At 53.3% G+C, this 18,813-nt stretch overlaps 1 protein-coding gene across 4 annotated transcripts in view; it reads right to left on the reverse strand.

The window, feature by feature from the left end:
• LRP5 (LDL receptor related protein 5) overlaps nt 1-18,813 on the reverse strand; it is a 113,193-nt gene that overhangs the window by 13,138 nt on the left and 81,242 nt on the right. For all 4 annotated transcript variants that reach the window (XM_031447921.2, XM_031447922.2, XM_064492050.1 and 1 more), the window contains exons 10-17: nt 17,520-17,746; nt 16,187-16,371; nt 13,342-13,665; nt 11,073-11,272; nt 6,986-7,194; nt 5,303-5,493; nt 4,441-4,650; nt 1,961-2,086 (exon numbers count right to left, since the gene is read on the reverse strand). In XM_031447921.2, the coding sequence (XP_031303781.2) occupies nt 1,961-2,086; nt 4,441-4,650; nt 5,303-5,493; nt 6,986-7,194; nt 11,073-11,272; nt 13,342-13,665; nt 16,187-16,371; nt 17,520-17,746 (1,672 nt within the window). The remainder of the gene's footprint in view (nt 1-1,960; nt 2,087-4,440; nt 4,651-5,302; nt 5,494-6,985; nt 7,195-11,072; nt 11,273-13,341; nt 13,666-16,186; nt 16,372-17,519; nt 17,747-18,813) is intronic.

Genomic DNA, 18,813 nt, shown 5'->3' on the forward strand with positions numbered 1-18,813 from the left:
TGCAGCCTGAGGAACCCCCAGCCTCCCAGAGCCTCCACTTCCTCTTCCCTAAAACAGAAGTAGCCTCCCTCCATCGCAGGCTCCTCACAGGAGCAAAGGAGCAGCAGGGAAAACGCGCACGCGTGCGCGTGTGTGTCCACGTGCATGTGTACACCTTGGTGAGGCTCACACAGAACTGGCAGTGGTGCTGCTGAGAACGCTGAAGCATCTCAGGCTGCCCCCTGCCCATCTGGCTCCTGTCCCTGCATGAGGTACGAGGGTCCGTGTCACCTCCCGGGAGCCTCAGTGAGCCCTTATCCTTCTGGGGAGCAGAGGCCAGGGAAGAATGGAGACGGGGACAGTAGATACAGGCCTCTTGGGCTGTGAGGAAGGGCCTGGCAGCCGCAAGTCTGAGGGTCAGAGCCTGGGAGGGCAGGTGACAGAAGGGCATGCCCTCCTGTGGGGAGGCCCAGGGCTGGGGTCCGTGGGACAGCTGAGCGCTTTGTGCAGCCCCCTCTTCTCCAGGGCAGTGGGGGAGTCTGTGGGGGCTGCACAGTCACCCTCGGGCCATGAAGCCATAGGAGCCCTCTGGCTGGAACTCATAAAAAAACCACCAGGAAGCTCAGGAAGGTCAAGGCGGCCCCCACCAGAGGACAGTTATGAAATATCCCCTCTGTTTGTGGCCAAGCTCCCTGGGTTCACAGTGTGAGGTGGGGCTGGAGAAAGTTCCAGAAGGACAGGCTCACGGTCCTGCTCCCTGGGCTCCTGGGCACTGGCCACTCCAGGGGCAGGAAGAACGGCTGAGAACAGGTGTCATGCGCTGGTGGGCATGTGCTGAGCATCCGCTGGGGGTGGGACACGGCGTGGGGGTCATGGGAGTGCGGATGAGAAGGAAAGGTACAGGAGGAGGGGAGAAGAGAGCACAGAAACAACAGGGTCCAAGATCACCTGGGGGCCGGGGAAAGGAGAGGACGCGCCAGGGGCTGGGCTTCATTATGGTGATGACGACAATGATCGCTTTTTATTATGACTGCCATCCCCATGACTAAAAGCAGCTGGCATTCCCGTTAGGGACCATGCAGAGTGCTCTGTTACTTAATAACAACCCCATCAGGTAAGTGCTCTCAATTTCCCTATTTCGTAACGAAGGAAGTCGAGGCTCAGAGAGGCACATGACTAGCCCAAGGTCACTCAGCTGGGAAGTGGTTAAGCTGGGATTTGAACCCAGATCTCTTTGACCCTAAAGCTTACATTCTTGACCACTCCTAATGCAGCCTTAGGGAAGAAGAGGCTCAAGGGTAGAAGGAGGGGAAAAGACAGAACTATGAATAGACAAATCCACTATTGGAGACGTTAACACCTCTGTGAGTAACTGATGGCACAAGCAGACAGTCAGGAAGGATACAGACCACCTGAACAGCACATCTGTCAACTGGACCTTGCTGACATTTACAGAACACTCCACCCACCAACAAAAGAGGACACATTCTTCTTAAGCTCACGTGGAATATTCACCAAGGTAGACCACATGCTAGGCCATAAAACATACCTGAACAAAGTTAAAAAGATAGAAATCATACAAAGCATGGGCTCAAATCAGGCAAGGATGGAATTAAATTAGAAATCGGTAACAGAAAGATGGCTGGAAAATCCCCACCTATTTGGAAATTACACAACATACTTCTAAATAACACAAACACCAAAAAATTATCTCAAGAGAAATCTTAAAATATTTGAACTAACTGAAAGTGAAAATACAATTTATCAAAACTTATGGACTGCAGCAAAAGCAGTGCTTAGAGGGAAATTCATAGCCCCGAAGGACCCATATTAGAAAAGAGGACAAATAAAGAGACAGTCTGCTTTGGAGACTAGATGCCACAGGGACTACGTATTAATAGGATGCCAGGCAGCAACATGGCAGGCAGAGAATCAGGTCCCTGGTCAGTGTCCCAACAGAAAGTGCTGAGGTCACACCTACCACCACAGGTCAACAGGTTCTGCAGGAGCACGAGGTGGACTGGGCACGAGCACCGTGGCGTCCCATCACCCTTGGCAATGCAGATGTGGGAACAGCCACCATTATCCCGGGCACAAGGGTGGGCTGCTGTGGAGAGAAAAGGGGGAGGGGTTTGGGTTCTGTCTCCTACCTCAGGACTGCAGCCTAGAGGGTGGAGGGGATGAGGGCCAGGCAAGAATGCACAAGAACTGGCCCTCTTATAGGAGTGTAGTGGATCCTCACACTTAATTCTCAGGGCGGCCTATGGAGTCCATTTCTACTGACACTGCATTCTGCAGATGAGGAGACGGAGGCCAAAAGCATTTATAGAACCTTCCCGGCATCACACCCCAGCCCACCTACAGCAGCTGCTGCTGCGCCCACAGCCGTTACTGCAAGCTGCCCCTGTGTGTCTGTCTCTCATGGTGTAGAGGGCTGAGCGGTGGCCCCCAAAAAGATACGCCCACATCCTACCTGGAATCTGTGACTGTACTTGGAAAAAGGGTCTTTACAAATGTAATCACATGAAGGATCATGAGATGAGGTCAGTCATTCTGAATTATCTGGGTGGGCCCTAAATCTCCTGACAAAGTTCCTTATGAGGTGACATAAAAGGTGATGTCAGAGGCCATCCCAGTCACAAGGAGCGCCTGCAATCACAGGAAGTGGGCGGGGCAAAGAACCACCCCTCTCCCTGCCCGGCCCCAGCCTCCCGAGGGAGCGCAGCCCTGCCGACACCCTGACTTCAGACTTCTGGCCTCTAGAACTGTGAGAGGATACAATTCTGTTGCTTTAAGTCACCCAGCTTGTGGTAACCTGTTACAGCAGCTGCAGGAAACTAACACATGTGGGCATTAAAGTAACAAGGGTGCTGAGCCCCTGGGCAACTCGGATATTTCAATTCAACTAACCTCATGTGCCCAATGCCTGGGCAGCGGGAAGGACTAGGAAGGGTGGGTGACCTCCCTCAGGTGAGAGGAATGGCAGAAAGCCCTCTGCTCCTCACCCTGTCCCCAAGGACACATGACAGTTGCCTCTCCTCAACCTCAAGGATTAGGTAGTTTTAAAATGACAGGGTCAGGAAGGAAATAATCTTGACTTCATGGGCCAGGCCATCTGTCAGGACTCGGCAAGTCGGCCAGCTCAGTGCAAAGGCAGCCAGGATGACACAGTGACGGCCATGACCCACGGGCTGCAGGGTGTCACCTGGGTTTAGAGTTCAGCTGTGGGATCTTGTAGGGGAGCAGGCTGGGTGACCCACATCCCAGATAAACACAGCAGAGCTCACCCAAGGATTTCCTGCCCTCACCCGAAACCAGGAGCCTCTAGTGTCCACCTAGGCCCTACACGTTAGCGCTCACGGACACGTCCCAGTTTCCAACCTCACACCTGCTCACTGAACATTTCCTGCCCCTCCTGTCCCCTAGTTCCAAGGAGCCACCAGTCAGTGCACCTGGCTTTCTGCCAGTACCAGCAGGGAGAAGGTCTCAATATTCAGAGGCTCAGCGCCCACCATTCTGCCCTTCTGCTGGGACAACCAGGAACCCAAGGCTTTGCTGACAGTGTTGTAAAAGGCCAGGTAAACATAGGCATTCTTATTCACATGCATGGGGTGCCTCTGTTAACCAGAAGCTAGCTGACTGGTGACTGCCTTATCCAGGCCCCAGTTGAGGACACACAAGGACAGAAATTGCCACCTAGCAGCCATCACACAAGAGGCCAATTCATAGTGTCAGAGGTCCTGCCCCTGGTTCTGAGCAGGGAGCCCAACAGAAAAAAGTCCAGTGGCCAAAATGTGGGCTCTGGCTTCAAATCCAACCCCTATCTTGTTTATTGTCTGGGTGAGGGGGAAAATAATACCCTTTCTGGGACCTACTTCCCTCAGCTATAAATCAGAGTTACTGTGAAATAACATACAGTTCCAGTTGCAGACATCCCCCTCCCAGTCCTCTGGGCACAGCCAGGCTGTAGTAAGCAGAATCCTAAAATGCCCCCCAAATTTCCCACCCTACTTCCCAGCTGGGGAGGATGTGATGAGCCATCATGCTTGTGGTTTTGTTACTGTACTCGGCAGAAGGGAATTACAGATGAAATTAAGGTTACTAATCAGTTGGCTTGGAGTCAATCAAAAGGCAGACTAATCTAAAGGTGGGCAGAATCTAATCGCAGGCCCTTGGAAAGCAGAGTGGGTTCCAGCTGGAATAAGAGCACTCCAGAGAAGTTTGATCTGTTGCTGATGGAGGGGAGAACAGGGTGAGGACCTGAGGGTGGTCTCTGGGAGCCGAGAGTGGACCTGACCGACAGCCAGGAAGAAAACAGGCCTCAGTCCTCCATCTCTCACGTCGGCCCACCCTCCTGTCTTTCTCCAAGGGGGCCAGTTCAGAGGTCGCTGTGCTCTGTGCAGACACCCTCCCCTTGGCGACCCTGCACACACTGCTGCCCACCGCCCACCCCCTACGTACAGAACTCCTCCAGGCTGACATCCTCCACGGCGTGAATGCCGGTCAAGTGGGCGACACGGCCCTGGACTCGCATCCGCTCGGCCCCCATTGTCTTCTCCACGCGCTCAATCATCTGCTGCTGGCGGTCAATCCAGTAAAGGTGCCTGCCCAGCACCGTCAGGCCCACAGGCTGCACGATGTTGGCGTCCTCCAGGGTCAGGCGGTTGGCCCCTGCCAGGAGGGACGAGGACTCCCTGAGTCTGGCTGACCCCAAGAGCTCGGCCCACGCTCGACTTGGGAGAATGGAAGGCTGCCAGGGAGCCTGGGGGACTCTGGGCTCTGGCCAGGGCTGGGGGCTGGAATCAGGCAGATCTGAGACCAGCCCTCAGACAGTCCTGCTTCCACCAGGCTGGCCTCAGGACCAGAGCCATAGCCCCAGCCATGGGCCCCTGCAGTGGCTCCCTTGCCCCAGGCCACCCCATCTTCTGGAAGAAAAGCCCCTCTAAGCAATGACTCTCACCCCTCTCCAGCCCAGGGGCCTCCCGAACTAAGGCAGCCAAAGCAGCTGGGAGAGTGTGTTCTGGAGGTGGAGGCATCAGACTCCTGCTCTGCCCCACGCTGGGGGACCCTGGGCAGCTAGCACACCCTCGCTGAACCTCAGCTGCCTCTGCCACATAGGGATCATCTGGGACCTACTGCCTGGAACATAGCAGGGGACTCTGTGCTGGGTAAAGCCCCAGCACAGTGCCCGCTCGCAGTAGGTCTCCGACAGATGGGGCGGCTGCAACGCCATGACTGATGACAAGGAAGGCCAGGCATCCTGGCAGGTCAGACCTGGCAGCAGCAGAGGGACGGAACCCCAGGGAGGCCCCAGGGCGCATACCTGACAGGTCACAGCTTTCGATGCGCTTCAGGTCCGCGTCCACCCAGAAGAGCTTGCCCAGTGTGTTGTCCACCACGAGGGCCACAGGGCGGATGAGGCCCGTGGTGAAGAGGACCTCACGCTCGGTGCCGTCCAGGGCCGCGCGCTCGATTTTGGCAGCTCGGTCCTGCATGTTGGTGAAGTACAGGTACCTGCGGGAGGGCAGCAGGTGAAGGACAGGAGCTGTGTCCTGCCACCTCCCCAGCCAGGACCGAGCTTGCAAAACACCAGAGAGACCAGACCCCGGGCACCCAGAGGGGCTTTGGAAAGTGATCAGTCACACAGCCCTGGCCTCTAAGGACTAGCCCCCAAAGCTGAAAGGCCGTGCCCTGTAGGGGCTGGAGAGTGTCCCCCAAGACCTCCTATCTACCTGGGGCCTCGGAATGGACCTCATTGGGAAAGGTCTTTGCAGGTGTAATCAAGATGAGGCCACCTGGGTTGGGGTGGGTCTTAAACCAATGAGAGTGGCCTCAGAAGAAAGAGAAGAGGCCACACAGCCCAGAGAAGGAGCCAATGTGAAGGTGAAGGCAGAGTGAAGGGGTGTGGCATGAGTCAAAGAACCCCTGGGGCCAGAAGCTGAGAGGCAGGCAGGATCTAGAGAGATCCTAGCTGATCTAGGCAGGCAAGCCTAGAGCCTCCGGAGGGAGCGCGGCCCTGCCCACCCTTGATTTTGGCCCCTGGAACTGCGAGATGATAAACATCCACTGTTTTAAGCCCTCAGTTTGTGGTTACTGGTGGCAGTGGCCCCAGGGACTAGTACAGGCCTCCTCCTCTGGTTCCTGAAAACCCCTTACATAACTGAGCCCTCGTGTGCTGCAGGGCTGATACGCCTGCGGTCCTCACGAGGGAAATGAATCCCTGAGAAGGGAGGTCGCCTACCTGAGGCCACACAGGCAGTAAGGGATGGAGTCAGGATGTGAACTCGGGTCTGCCCAGCCATCCCACGCATGAGCTCCGGCACACAGCGCCTCGACGGGTCTGATTCCTGCCTTGAATGCCAGCCTTGCGGGGACCTGAGGTGGCACCGTGCTCCCGCCTCCTGCCCCCTGACCTTCAGGTGATTTGCTTTACTTCCACACCTCATGTCATGTGGCTTTGAAGCTCCCTCCCGCTCTGTCTTTCTTTCCCTTTGAGACCCTCCATGTCTGTCAACATATCCCAGGCACTCTCCCACCTTCCAGAGAACCTGAGGGCTGACTGTGTGAGCATCAGGGAGCTTCACGGGAGGAAGAAGCTCCCGGTTAGGCAGTGACCTCTCCATGGCAGAACACGTGCAACCGACATGACCCGCCACCACCTGAGATGCCGCGGGAGGGACGGCTGTATAGGGCTCGGGTGTGATGGGACAGTACGAAACCTATGAATCAGGACTCCATCCTGCCTGTGTCCCTCTGCAGAGCCCTCACACCTGCACTGGCTTTCAGTTAAGTCCATTCCTGGATGCCTCTGCTTCCCTGACCAGCAATGAGTTGGTGTTTCCTCGCCCTGCTTCAGCTGCGGTGGTGGGGGCCCCAGGGGAGCTCCCGATGGATGAGAAGACCCCTCCCAGCCCGAGAGGCTGGCATCCATGGGAGGGACGCCTGGCACGCCCCAGCCAGTGCAGCACCCCACCCCGCAGTGCCCGCTGCCCCTTTGGGCCCGCACCCTCGCTCGGCATTGACGACGATGGCCCTTGGCTTGTCGCGGTCCCCGCGGAGCACCACGCCCATGGCGTCCCCGTTCAGCCGGTGAACGTTGATGGTGTTGGTGGCCTCGCACGTCCAGAACAGTGTCCGGCTGTAGACGTCGATGCTGAGATCATGAGGCTGCCTGTCTGGGTTTTGGCTTTGGCTCGGAGAGGTCAAAACGAAGGGCTGTAAAAACAGTCAGGAGTGAGTACCGGCTACAGACTCAGGGAGGGCAGAGGCCTGAGTGCCCGAGTTCAGACCAAAAGTCAAAATCCCAGCCCTGCTTGAAGTACCTTCCTTTCAAACCAGCTCACCCACAAGTCCACCTGAGAGCGAAACTGATTCTTTCAACAGCCTCCAGAGAGCTCCCGCCCAGTAACTCAGATTCAGGCCCAGGTATCAGGGAATGCACTGCACCTGGCTGTCAGCAGCCCCACACAGACTGGCCGTCCTGGTCCCGCACATCCAGAAGGACTACCTGACGGCTGGACAGTCGGCCCAGGATCACAGCCCCCTCTCAAGACACTTTCTCTCTTCTTGTTTCCTTGGACTCAGGCTTTTGGATTAAGACCCTCAAATCTTACTGTTTGCTTTTTTTTTTTTAATGAGGATACTGGGGATTGAACCCAGAACCTCGTGCATGCTAAGCATAAGCTCTACCACTGACCTATACCCTCCCACCAAGTCTTATTGTCTTTTAAATTTAGGGTGTCAGGATAATAGGTGTCCAGGACAGAGGCCCACCTCTCACAGCCCTCTTCCCTGAGGGAGAGAGGCCAGGGGTACAAGGCCAGGTGAGGGTGCAGGGCTGCTCCACAGCACATCCTGGCAGCACCGGAGCCCACGTACCTCCCAGTGCCTGTTCTCCCTCCCACACTCCCTGCGGGTCTCCACCCCACAGCCTCCCCAGAGAGACTGGCCTGGCTCCGTGCCGCTCGCAATGTCTCCAGGTGAGCCCTGGCTTTCAGAGCCACCGACAGAGAATCTCTTCAAAGGGGACCCTGTTTCATTAACTGATGCAGGAGGAGGGAGCCCAGGTTCCCTCATCTCCCTCACAGGCCACAGCCTGTTTCCCTGGTGGATCTGGTTCTCTCAGGTTCTCAGGTGACCTTACCTGGCACAAAGGGGCTTCCCAAACACCTGGGCTGCCGCCACCAAATGTTTGGATAAGAGGTTCCTTTGTGTGAGAAGGGAATCATCTCAAAATGATGCTCTGATCACAGTTCCTTGCAGACTCTTTCTCTACCACCTTCCAGTGATTAATAAAACAAGAAGGCAGGCAAGAGGGGCTTTGCAGCCAAAAAGAAGCCCCCTTCCCCAGGCCCAGCCTCTCGGACCCAGCTGGAGAGGATTCCAGCCAGCCGGGGCCAGAGTCAGGCTCCTGATGTTGGGTGGTTATGTGGGAGCCGGGCACACAGTCCCCAGAACCACCAGCTGAGGGCGGGGCACGTGTAACGACACACTGCCAGCATCCCTCCCCAGGCGGACGAAAACGAGGAAGCAAACTACACGGCTGGCCAGCTTTATGGAACCCCAGCCCCATTTTAACCTAAGTCACAGTGCTCCAGCCAGTGTGAAATTTCGGAGCGGAATCCTACTCAGCATCACAACACCCCTCCTCCTCACCAGTACAGAGTGGTACTCGACCAAGTGGGAAAGTCTGCAGTAGCATACTCACAACGGCCCCAAGGTGGGTGCAACTCAGGTGGCCGCTGACGGATGGACGGATAAGCAAAACATACTCTGTACAGACAATGGACCGCTCTTCAGCCTTAAAGAGGATGAAAATTCTGACGCCTGCTATGATGTGGATGAACCGTGAGGACATAATGCTAAGTGAAGTAAGCCAGTCACGGAAAGACAAATACTGTGCAGTTCTACCCACATGAAGCACCTAAGAGCTGTCAAATTCAGAGAAACAGAAAGGAGGGTGATGGGTGCCAGGGACTGGGGGGCAGGGAATGGAGACGGGGTTTTTTTAAGTTTTTTTTTTTTAAATTGGAGGGCAGCAATAAGGTTTACTTATTTATCTTAATGGAGGTACTGGGGATTGAACCCAGGACTGCATGCATGCTAAGCACGCCCTCTACCACTGAGCTGGAGCGGAGAGTTAGTGTTTAATGGGGACAGAGTTTCATCTGGAGATGGAGGGTGATGATGGCCACACAACAATAGGAAAGTACTTGATGCCACTGAGCTGTACACTTTCAAATGTTTAAAATGGTAAAGTTTTATGTATATTTACCACAATAAAAGAATAAAAAAATTAAATAGGAAAAAACAACCAAGGAGATAATAATTAAGAACATTACCCTTGAGGCTGGTGTGGGGCCCCCAATCAAAGCCACCAAGGGATGGAGCTTAGCAGGGAGGGAAACGAACGTTTTCCAAATTAAGTGCTCCTGCAAGGGCTTTTTCTTCAAAGTCTTCCTCCCTCTTTTGCCAGATGCTATAAAAGAATGCAAAAAACGCCTCTCCGGGAGACTTAAAGGCAATTTGCGTCCAGCCATTTTCTCAGAGGGGAAGCCACGGTTCATCAATTATCACTTCCCATTCTCCAGAGGAGTGGAAGTGACTGTCACCTGCGCTGTAGGTGGGATGAAAGAAACCCATTTCCACCCTTTCCACCCGGCAGCTCTGCTCCCACAGAGAGGACGATCGCAGCCACCCAGGCATAGCCGGGACTTTTACCATCACCCAGGGACACGGAAGCCAAAGGATGACTTGTTAACTTTATGTCGTTGCTGGATGAAGGGCTCTGTCCAAAGTGAGGCCCAGCTGTACAGGCGGCACTAGCGCCCAGTTCAGGTTAGGGAACAGCAACAGCTATGTTATAGAAGAAAATCTCCACCAACGAGCATTCCTCTGAATCTCTGTTGTAACAGGATCAAGAATTCACCATGATGATATAAGCTGTTACACTGATCACTGGATTGAGAAAGAGACGTTTGGGTCCTGCAGCCTTTGTAAAAGGAGTCTTTAGAAACTGGCATGACCAGCCAGGCGTGTCCTCAAATTCTGTACTAATGGAATTCTGATCACTGTTCCCTGCCACACGGGTGGGTACCCTGGGTGCACCTCGAGGCTGCAGTCTCAATCTCCTTCCTGGAAAGGGTCACAAACACCTAACACAGAAAAGCAGTCAGTTCTGCTAGAACTCACATTTGGAAAACACGTATTTTTTCCAATGCAGGGCTGCCTCAGGGACAGTTTGAGCAGACCGCGGATTTCGTGTTTGCTGATGCACAGTTGCACCCGAGAGAACCACCAGGCAAGTGCAGAGCACGCACCCAGCACAGCGCGGGCAGGGGCACACGGCCGCGCACGCCCCTGACGGCCCCCAGCTCCCGCCGGTCAGGAGCCACGCCATCCACGCTGGAGTTACAGTACGTCCTGTCTCAGACAGTCCTCCTGTCCCTGTTCCATAAAAACCCACAAGCTGCAACCTTCCGAGCCCCACGTCCTCGGCCAACCTCAGATCTTTCCAAGGTCAAGCACCACATCCGCTGAAGCGTTTGTGTACCAAACCATTTAACACGTGCAGGAAGGTGCCCCTGTATCGCCCGGTTCCTCTCTTTCTTTTCAGTGTGTCACCGACGGGGTTTTGAGTGCTGCAGGCCGAGCCCCCCTTCTCCCACCAGCCTCACGGTCTGTACTGTGTGATGTTGCACAGCACTGTGATTTTCAGAAACATGTACATTGCATTATAGCAGAACTGACTCTACAACTCACGTGAAATAAAAGATAAATCTAGAATAACCAATAGCAACTAACCCTGCACAAAACCACTGTAGAAAGGAAAAAAATCCCATGGGGTCTGACATCCACCGCCACTACTTAAACAACTATCCGTTCCAGTTTCCGCATATAATCACACTCCAAGGGAGGCAAAGTGCTCAGGCTTACACCCACTGATGACAGAATCAGAGCCCAAATCATCGTTTACCCAAAACTGTGCTGTCAGCACCCCATCTACTAAGGGAGAGGGAGCCTGGAAACAGCCAGGGCGAGCTCCTCCTGGAAGTGCCCCGCCAAGCCCCCGCGCCCCCGACAGGCACACTTGCCTGGGTCCCATCGTCCTTGGCTCGTTTGATGTTCTGGCGCCCATCGACCCAGTAGATGAACTTGTCCAGTGGGTCATAGTCGATGGCCTTGACGTTCCTCAGCCCATGCAGGGGCAGGACAAGGTCTGGGCTGTGCTGGTCGTCCGGGATCATCCGGCTGATGGCACATTTCTGGCTGAACAGCAAGAAGGTGGTGGGCGCTGGAGTGAGGCAAACAGAGGAGGGGGCTGCAAGTCAGTGTCTGGGGGCCGAGGGGTGAGTGGGCAGGGAGGGCAGCACTCTATTTTACAGTAAAAAGTAGACTGGGGTGTATCTACTAGGTGTACATGGAAAAAGGCTGGGAAGACATAAAGCTGTTCTGTGGGGTGGACTACGGGGAACTGCATTCTCTATGTGACACGTGTCTCTATTGCTTCAATATTTTATAAGCGCATGTGTTATTCTAAAACTAGACATCCACAGAAAGGAAAATACCTATGATATCACTTATGTGTGGAATCTAAAAAAACAAAAGGATACAAATAAACTTATTTTACAAAACAGAAAAGGACTCACAGACATAGAAAACAAACTTAAGGTTACCAGCAGAGAAACAGAATGGAGAGGGATAAATTGGGGATTTGGGCTTTGTAAATATTAACTACTATATATAAAACAGACAAATGACAAGGCCCTCTTGTAGAGCACAGGGAACTATATCCAACACCTTGTAATAGCCTATAATGAAAAAGAACATGAAAAGGAATATATATATATGTATGTATGTATAATTGAATCACTTTGCTAAAAATACACAACACAATATTTCAGTTAAAAAAACTAGATGTCGGGGGAGGGTATAGCTCAAGTGGTAGAGCGCATGCTCAGCATGCATGAGGTCCTGGGTTCAATTCCCAGTCCCTCCTCTGAAAAAAAAACCAAAAAACTAGATGTCCATTTTGTTTTAGATTATCAAGACTTGAAACACAAGGAGGTAATGGCGGTGCACACCACACTCCCACCCACAAGTGTGTGCAATGCTTGAGTGGCTGTGGGATTTTCTGTGTGCTTCTAGGTGCTCCAGGGAACTGCTGAGAACCACACGAAGTGAACAGGGACCCCGGGTGGTGGGGATGCTCCTCAGAGCCGTCAGGGAGCAAAGCTGCCTAGGTTTAGACTGCACCACCCAGGATGTGTGAAGACACCTGCTGGAGTCACAGTTGGGCCATATGAATCCAAGTCATGGCCCCAGGTCCGCTGGCCGCAGGAGCTGGCACCCAAGTCACATCACTTCTGGGTGGTAGGTGACCTGCATCTCTGCCTGACCCTTCAAGGTTGTAACCCCTAGGGCAAGGCCAACAGGACCAAAGGGAGCCCAAGGGTAAGGAGTCCTAGGCTGTGGCCCCAGGCCTGTCACATACCAGCATGGGGCCGCGAACGAGCCTCTTAACCCTCTGAGGCCTCAGGTCCCTCAGCCACACAATGGGGCTAAGGGTGCCCAGTCCTCCTAATGCCCAGGGACGTGAGAGGCTCAGACAAGGCCCCGATGACAGGGAGCTCAATAAACTGCCTAGCGCTGCACAGAGGTTGAGTTATAACCAGCTCTCTGCTGAGGTCACAGGAGAAAATCCTGCCAACAGGACACAACTGTTCTCCCTGCGGGCCCGTGGGAAAGTCACTCTCAGGCTTCTGAACTACACTTTTCTTATTATTGAAATGAAAACAAAAAGGCCTATGTGATTTAGAGGGTCAGTGTGAGGGTTACGCAAGTGGACGTGAGGCCACACGGCAAGGGGTCAAGGGTGGGGATTCTAGGGCCAGACTGCCTGGATTCAAACCTGGTTCAAATCTTCCGAGCTGTGTGGCCTTGGGAGGGTCACTACAATTCTCTGTGCCCAGGGTCCCTGTCTGTGAAATGAGGACAGTGATACTCCCGACCCTGTAGGCTGGAGGATTAAGTGCTATCAAAAGCACAAGGAAAAAAAAAAAAGCACAAGGAACAGTGCCTGGCTCTAGAAGTGAGTGCTCACCCACAGAGACCATTTTTCACATCCAGAGAGGCCCCCAAGGAACGTGCTAGCTGAGGGCTTGGCCCACTGCTTGTGTCTTGATGAAGCAACAGGTCTTCCACCCAGCCTGAGCCTCCAGGTAACATTATGCAACATGTGCAGTGCACAACCTGCCCAACTGCCCATGTGCACCAAGGTGTCCCCAGATAGAAAGCTTCTTTCTCCCTTATCCACCACAGCTAACGTAGGAGGGAAGTGTTGGGAGAGAGTAAGGCACTTACGGCTGCAGTTGCGGCTGCTGGGGTCCAGGGTGTAGTGAGAGGCGCAGCTGCAGCGGTGGCCGCTGGGGACGGCGAGGCACAGCTGCCCACACTGCCCGTTGTTGTGCATGCAGTCGTTGAGGCCGTCCTGGCGGGACGAGTGGAACACCAGTATGTCCATCACGAAGTCCAGGTGACCCTGGATGAGGGTGCGGTTCCGGCCACTGGTCTTATCGGCCCGCTCGATGCTGTGCAGGTTCCAGTCTGTCCAGTAGATGTAATCGCTGTACTGAGTCAGGCCAAAGGGGTGCGGGAGGTCATCGGCAATCACGACCCGCTCCTGACCTACGTGGAGACACGTGGGTGTGGCGTCAGCAACGCACAGCCCGGGGCGGCCCGTTGGGTGACCCAGTTCGACCTGCAGCCTGGCAACCTGCGTCAGGTTCACAAAGTGTGTGACCACTTCGGGAAACCAGCAGGGTCCACTGAGGCTGGGTGCGCACTTACCCGGGGGGCACGCAATGCCCCTCCTAAAGTACAAGAGAAATGCATGCAGCGTCCACCCAGATAAAAGGCAGGAGGGAGCCCAGCAGCAACTGTTCGAAATAGCCACAAGCCGGCAACAACCCACATGTTCGTCAGTGGTCGGACGGATAGAAAAAGGGCAGGATCTTCATATGACAGGAATGACAGCAATGAGAAAGAATGACAATGTGGGGGACTCTCAGTCATTAGGCTGAGAAAAAGAAGCCGGACGCCGCATGGTCACACTGACAGAAAGTTCTAGAACAGCACAACCAGAACACGTAGCTTGAAGTCAGGGTTGCGATGCCCCCTGAGGAGGCTGACTCAGAGGCCGCGTAAGGGAACCTTCTGGGGCTGGAAGCGTCCTTGCTTTGATGTGTGCGGGAGCTCTGCAGGCTGCCCTTCTGTGAACACACACATCTCTGTGCATGAAAATTCCTCAACTCGTCCACTGAAGACTTTTGTACTTGACTGTATGTACATGTCAATAAAAATTCCAAATAAAACCTTCAGCCTAGCAGTCTACCACAGTGATTGGAGCCAGGCTCTGGGGTCGGACTGGGCACTCCCATCCCAATTCCTCCCCTGACCAGAATGTGACCTCAGGAAAGCTGTCTAAGCTCCCTGAACCTCAGTCTCCCCATCTGCAAAATGGGTATTCCTACAAGTGCCCTCAAGGGTATCCAGGATACTTAAATGTAATAAATTGTGATAAAACAATCAATGAGGTTTGTGATACCACTGTGATATTCAGTGAGATCACGCACGTAGAAGGGTCAAAATGCTGGCACAAAGTAAGTGCTTGGTAAAGGCTACATGCAGAATAACGTTCCCTCTCCCCCACCAGGAGGTCCACACCCAAACCTCCGGCATTCATGAATGTGCTACCTCTCGTGGCAAAAGGGGCTTTGCCAGTGTGGCTACAGGAAGGATTCTGAAACGGGCAGATTGGCCCAGATTATCCTGATAGACCCAGTGTAACACAAGAGTCCTTGTAAGACAGAGCAGGACCGTAAGAGAGGTTGGTAGATGCTTGTAACACTCCTGGCTTTGAGGATGGAGGGAGTGGTCACAAGTCAAGGATGTAGGAGGTCTCTAGAAGATGGAAAAGGCCAGGGAACAGATTCCCCTCTCGAGCCTCCAGATGGAAGGCAGCTCTGCTGCCACCTTGATTTTAGCCCATTTGAGACTTCTGGCCTCCAGACTGTGAGAGATTAAATGTGTGCTGTTAGAAGCCATTAGATTTCTGGTCAGGTGACACAGCAGCCCCAGGACAGGTGCACAAGCTGACAATGATCTGTGACACCCCAGCTCAGTCCTAGGGAAATCGGCCCAACAGGGCAGAGGCAGACATTGCACTCAGCATTGTCCCCGTGGAGCGCTGATGCCATTCCAACACCAGCAGCAAAGGACTTGTGAAATGAACTGTGGTCTGGTCACATGACCCATCGGGCAGCCAGGAGCAGAGCACACAGGCCTCTTGTAATTCACTGTGGGGCCGGGGTGGCAGTCTTGAAGACACATTCAAACCTTACTCTTGGCCTCATAAACCAGGGCAGTCACTGGGGTTCTCGCTCTGACTCTGTTTACATAGTACCTGGGATAAGCCATTCAGCCCACCTCTGCCTCAGTTTCCTCCTCTGGAAAATGAGTACAACCATGTGGCAGCAGCAGTGACTAGGAAGGAAGCTGAATTCTCTCAACTGCACAGGGCAGCCCCACCACCAGGCCTCACCCAAGAGACTTAGTATAACCACCTCCCTACCCCAGAAGCCCCAAGTCCAGAGTCACGTGTTCTAGGCTTAAATCCTGCCTTCACTGCTGGGTGACTTGGAGCAAAGGTTCTTTTTGCTTTTGTTTTCAACCTAGTCCCAGGGTGCTGAGCGTAGCCTATGAGTGGTCCCACAACAATGCTGTCTCCCAGTAGGTGTTCAGGGTCAGGTGGAGATGGAGCAAGTGTCCCCGGGGTCTGAGCAGAGCCCTGTGACGTTACACAGGTCCCATGACTTCCCTGGGCCTCGGTTTCTCCATCAATGAAAAGCTATGCTATGTGGTGTAAAGTCAAATTAGAATCCTGGCACAGGGTTAGCTGGGGCCCGGCTCTCAGTAGGTGTGTAGGAAATAGCTGTCATCGGGGCCTCTAGGGACACGTCTACAGCAACGACACCAGGGGCAGAAAGGAACAATCCCCGGAGAGGGTGAGGCTGGGTCAGCACCTGGGCGTGTCCACACCTCCTGTGGGCTTGGGCCTGGCAGGCCAAGGGCACAGAGCAGTGGGGGCCGAGGGTGGCCGTCGCCCCAGCAGGGATGCCCGTTCCCCACAGGCCCCTCTGTCCCTCACCCAGCATGTTGGATGACTCGATCATGTTGGTGTCCAGGTCCGTCCAGTAGAGACGCTGGTCAGCGTAGTCAATGGTCAGGTCGTTGGCCCGGCCCACCTTGTCCACCAGCGTGATACAGTTGGTCCCGTCCATGAAGGCCCGCACGATCCTGGGCCTGCCGCCCCACTCGGTCCAGTAGATGTAGCTGGAAGACACGGGAGAAGGGCAGGTCAGGGAACACGACTGCCGCCATCTCCCCGTCTCGGCCCCTCCCGCCCCGGAGAGCCGTGTCGATGACATCCCTTCAGGAAGCGGGGGCTCCACGGCCTTGCCCCCACCACCCCAGTGTCCCCCCAGGAGTGGTCACGGCGACCTCCTGCCTCTGGAAGTCCCACAGCAGCCGCCCTGCAAGCTAAGCGCTGATGTTCTCATTCACAGACACAAACCGGGACCGTGTAACAGGACGTCCAGGCTGGGACACTTTAGAGACAAACACTAAACTAGACAGGATGTGGGGTGATGGAGGAGCGGCAGGAGGAATGTGGGCAAATCAGGGCATACAGTCCCTTTATTCAAAGAAGGAAGAAAACGAGGCCCAGAGGCAAAGAGGCAATGGAATACCAGGATATGAACTTGGCTCTGCTGCCCCCACCAGCCGGTCCTCCTCCCTTGTCCTCAAGCAGTGGCTCCAGGGAAGGACTCCCCATTCTAGAATCATGTATGTTTCACTGGTCCTTTCTCTGTTCTGCCGTGCAGAAATATTTCCCTCCCTAACAGAGTACATGACAGGCAGAGTTTGGGGTGCTACAAAGACATCGCTGATGGTTTATGGGGTGAGCACTGTGTACAGAGGAAGACCCCACCCTGGCCCCTCTGGCCCCAGTGCAGGGCCCCCAGGCTGCCCGACAGAGAAAAGCATATGGATTTTAGACCTCAGCTAAGGGGCCTTCAAGAAGCCGGAGGGGAGAAGCCCAGGCCAGGAGCCTGGATGGAACTTCTCAGCCCAGCCCGGCTCCAACCAGTTAAGTGACCCTCAGTAAGTCACCTAACCTCTCTGAGCCTCAGTTTCTGCATCTGCAAAATCAGGTATAAAGATACCCACCCCCTGCAGCGCCCCAGCTGCCGAAATGAGATGACCCACCTGGAGCGCCCAGTGCAGTGCCTGATACAGGAGCTTCCCTTCCTGCCTTCTGCTCTGGGCCTCAGTTTCCCCTCTATGAAATGAACCAGATGACCTCCAAGGGTCCCGCCGGCCCCAGTCACCTGCCCTGGTCTAAGGCCATCACTGCCCTGGTTGGTGCAGAGACGTGATGGGGGACAGGGACATGCGTGCCAGACAAAAATGGCCCTTACCCTTTGGTGGGGTCTAGGGCCAGCGATCTCGGATTGTCTAAGTCCCTCCACACGAGGACCTGCCGGAACTGGCCATCCAGCCGGGCCACTTCGATCCTGTTGGTCCCGGTGTCCGCCCAGTAGAGGTTCTTGCCCATCCAGTCGACAGCCATGCCTTCCGGGTAGTCAAGGCCAAATTCAATCACGTGCTCCACAGAGCTCCCGTTCATGAAGGCTCGGCTGATGCTCTAGGAGCAGGTGAGGAGGAAAGGGCCACCGGTTAGAGACCAGAGTTTCTGCAGATGTCTAACCATGAGATCCTTGGCCTCCTGGCAACTGCTGACCACATTTGGGGCCAAACCACCAACATTCAAGTTTTTACTCTTTTTCTTTCTTTTCCAATTTAAACTTTTCCTCCAACCTCTGAGTTTTTAAATGAACAATTTGAAAAGCAGAAAATACAACCTTTTTAAAAGAAATGATTGGCTATATGTATGTTTTATTAAAATATGAAAAAATATATTTTATATAATAGAATATAATTATACCTGTTACAATGAGAAGTGAAAAAGCCCAGGATACAGAATTCTATGGAGCATGCGACTGTAATTATGAGAAACACTAATGGGAAAATTCAAAGGAAATACACTGAAATGTCAGCAAGGTTGGCTCAGGCTGGTGGAGTTAAAGAAGAACATTTCTATTTTCTTCTTTATACTTTTCCTGTTTATCTCTCTCTTTCTACAATGAACCTTACGTCTTTTAAAATCAGGAAAAAAAAAAAATAAAGAACCATGTAGTATCAATGGTAGAATAAAAGACAGATAATTAAACTGTTTCTGTTGGACCTGCCCGCCATAATCATTCAAGCTTACTGACTACACAGGATCACTAATATTTTATTGGCTTCAATCAAGTTACAATAAATATTATAGTTTTTTTAAAGTGCTGCTCCAATTTTACTGGACTTCTTTTTTTAATTTATTTTTCTTTTGGGGGGAGGAGGTAATTAGGTTTATTTATTATTACTTTTTTTTAAGAGGAGGTACTGGGGGTTGAACCCAGGATCTCATGCATGCTAGGCATATGCTTTACCACTTGAGCTATATCTTCCCCCAGTATTATAGTTCCTTTTTAAAAAACTTTTTATACACTGGAATACTATTCAGACATCAAAAAGAAGGAACTTCTGCCAATTGCAGCAACATGGATGGACTTGAAGGACACTCTGCTAAGTGAAGTAAGTCAGGCAGAGGACGACAAAGACTCTATGGTATCACTTCTATGTAGAAACTAAATACAGCAAAGTAGTAAA

This window comes from Camelus dromedarius, chromosome 12 (genome assembly GCF_036321535.1).
Source record: "Camelus dromedarius isolate mCamDro1 chromosome 12, mCamDro1.pat, whole genome shotgun sequence".
Classification (NCBI taxonomy): domain Eukaryota; kingdom Metazoa; phylum Chordata; class Mammalia; order Artiodactyla; family Camelidae; genus Camelus; species Camelus dromedarius.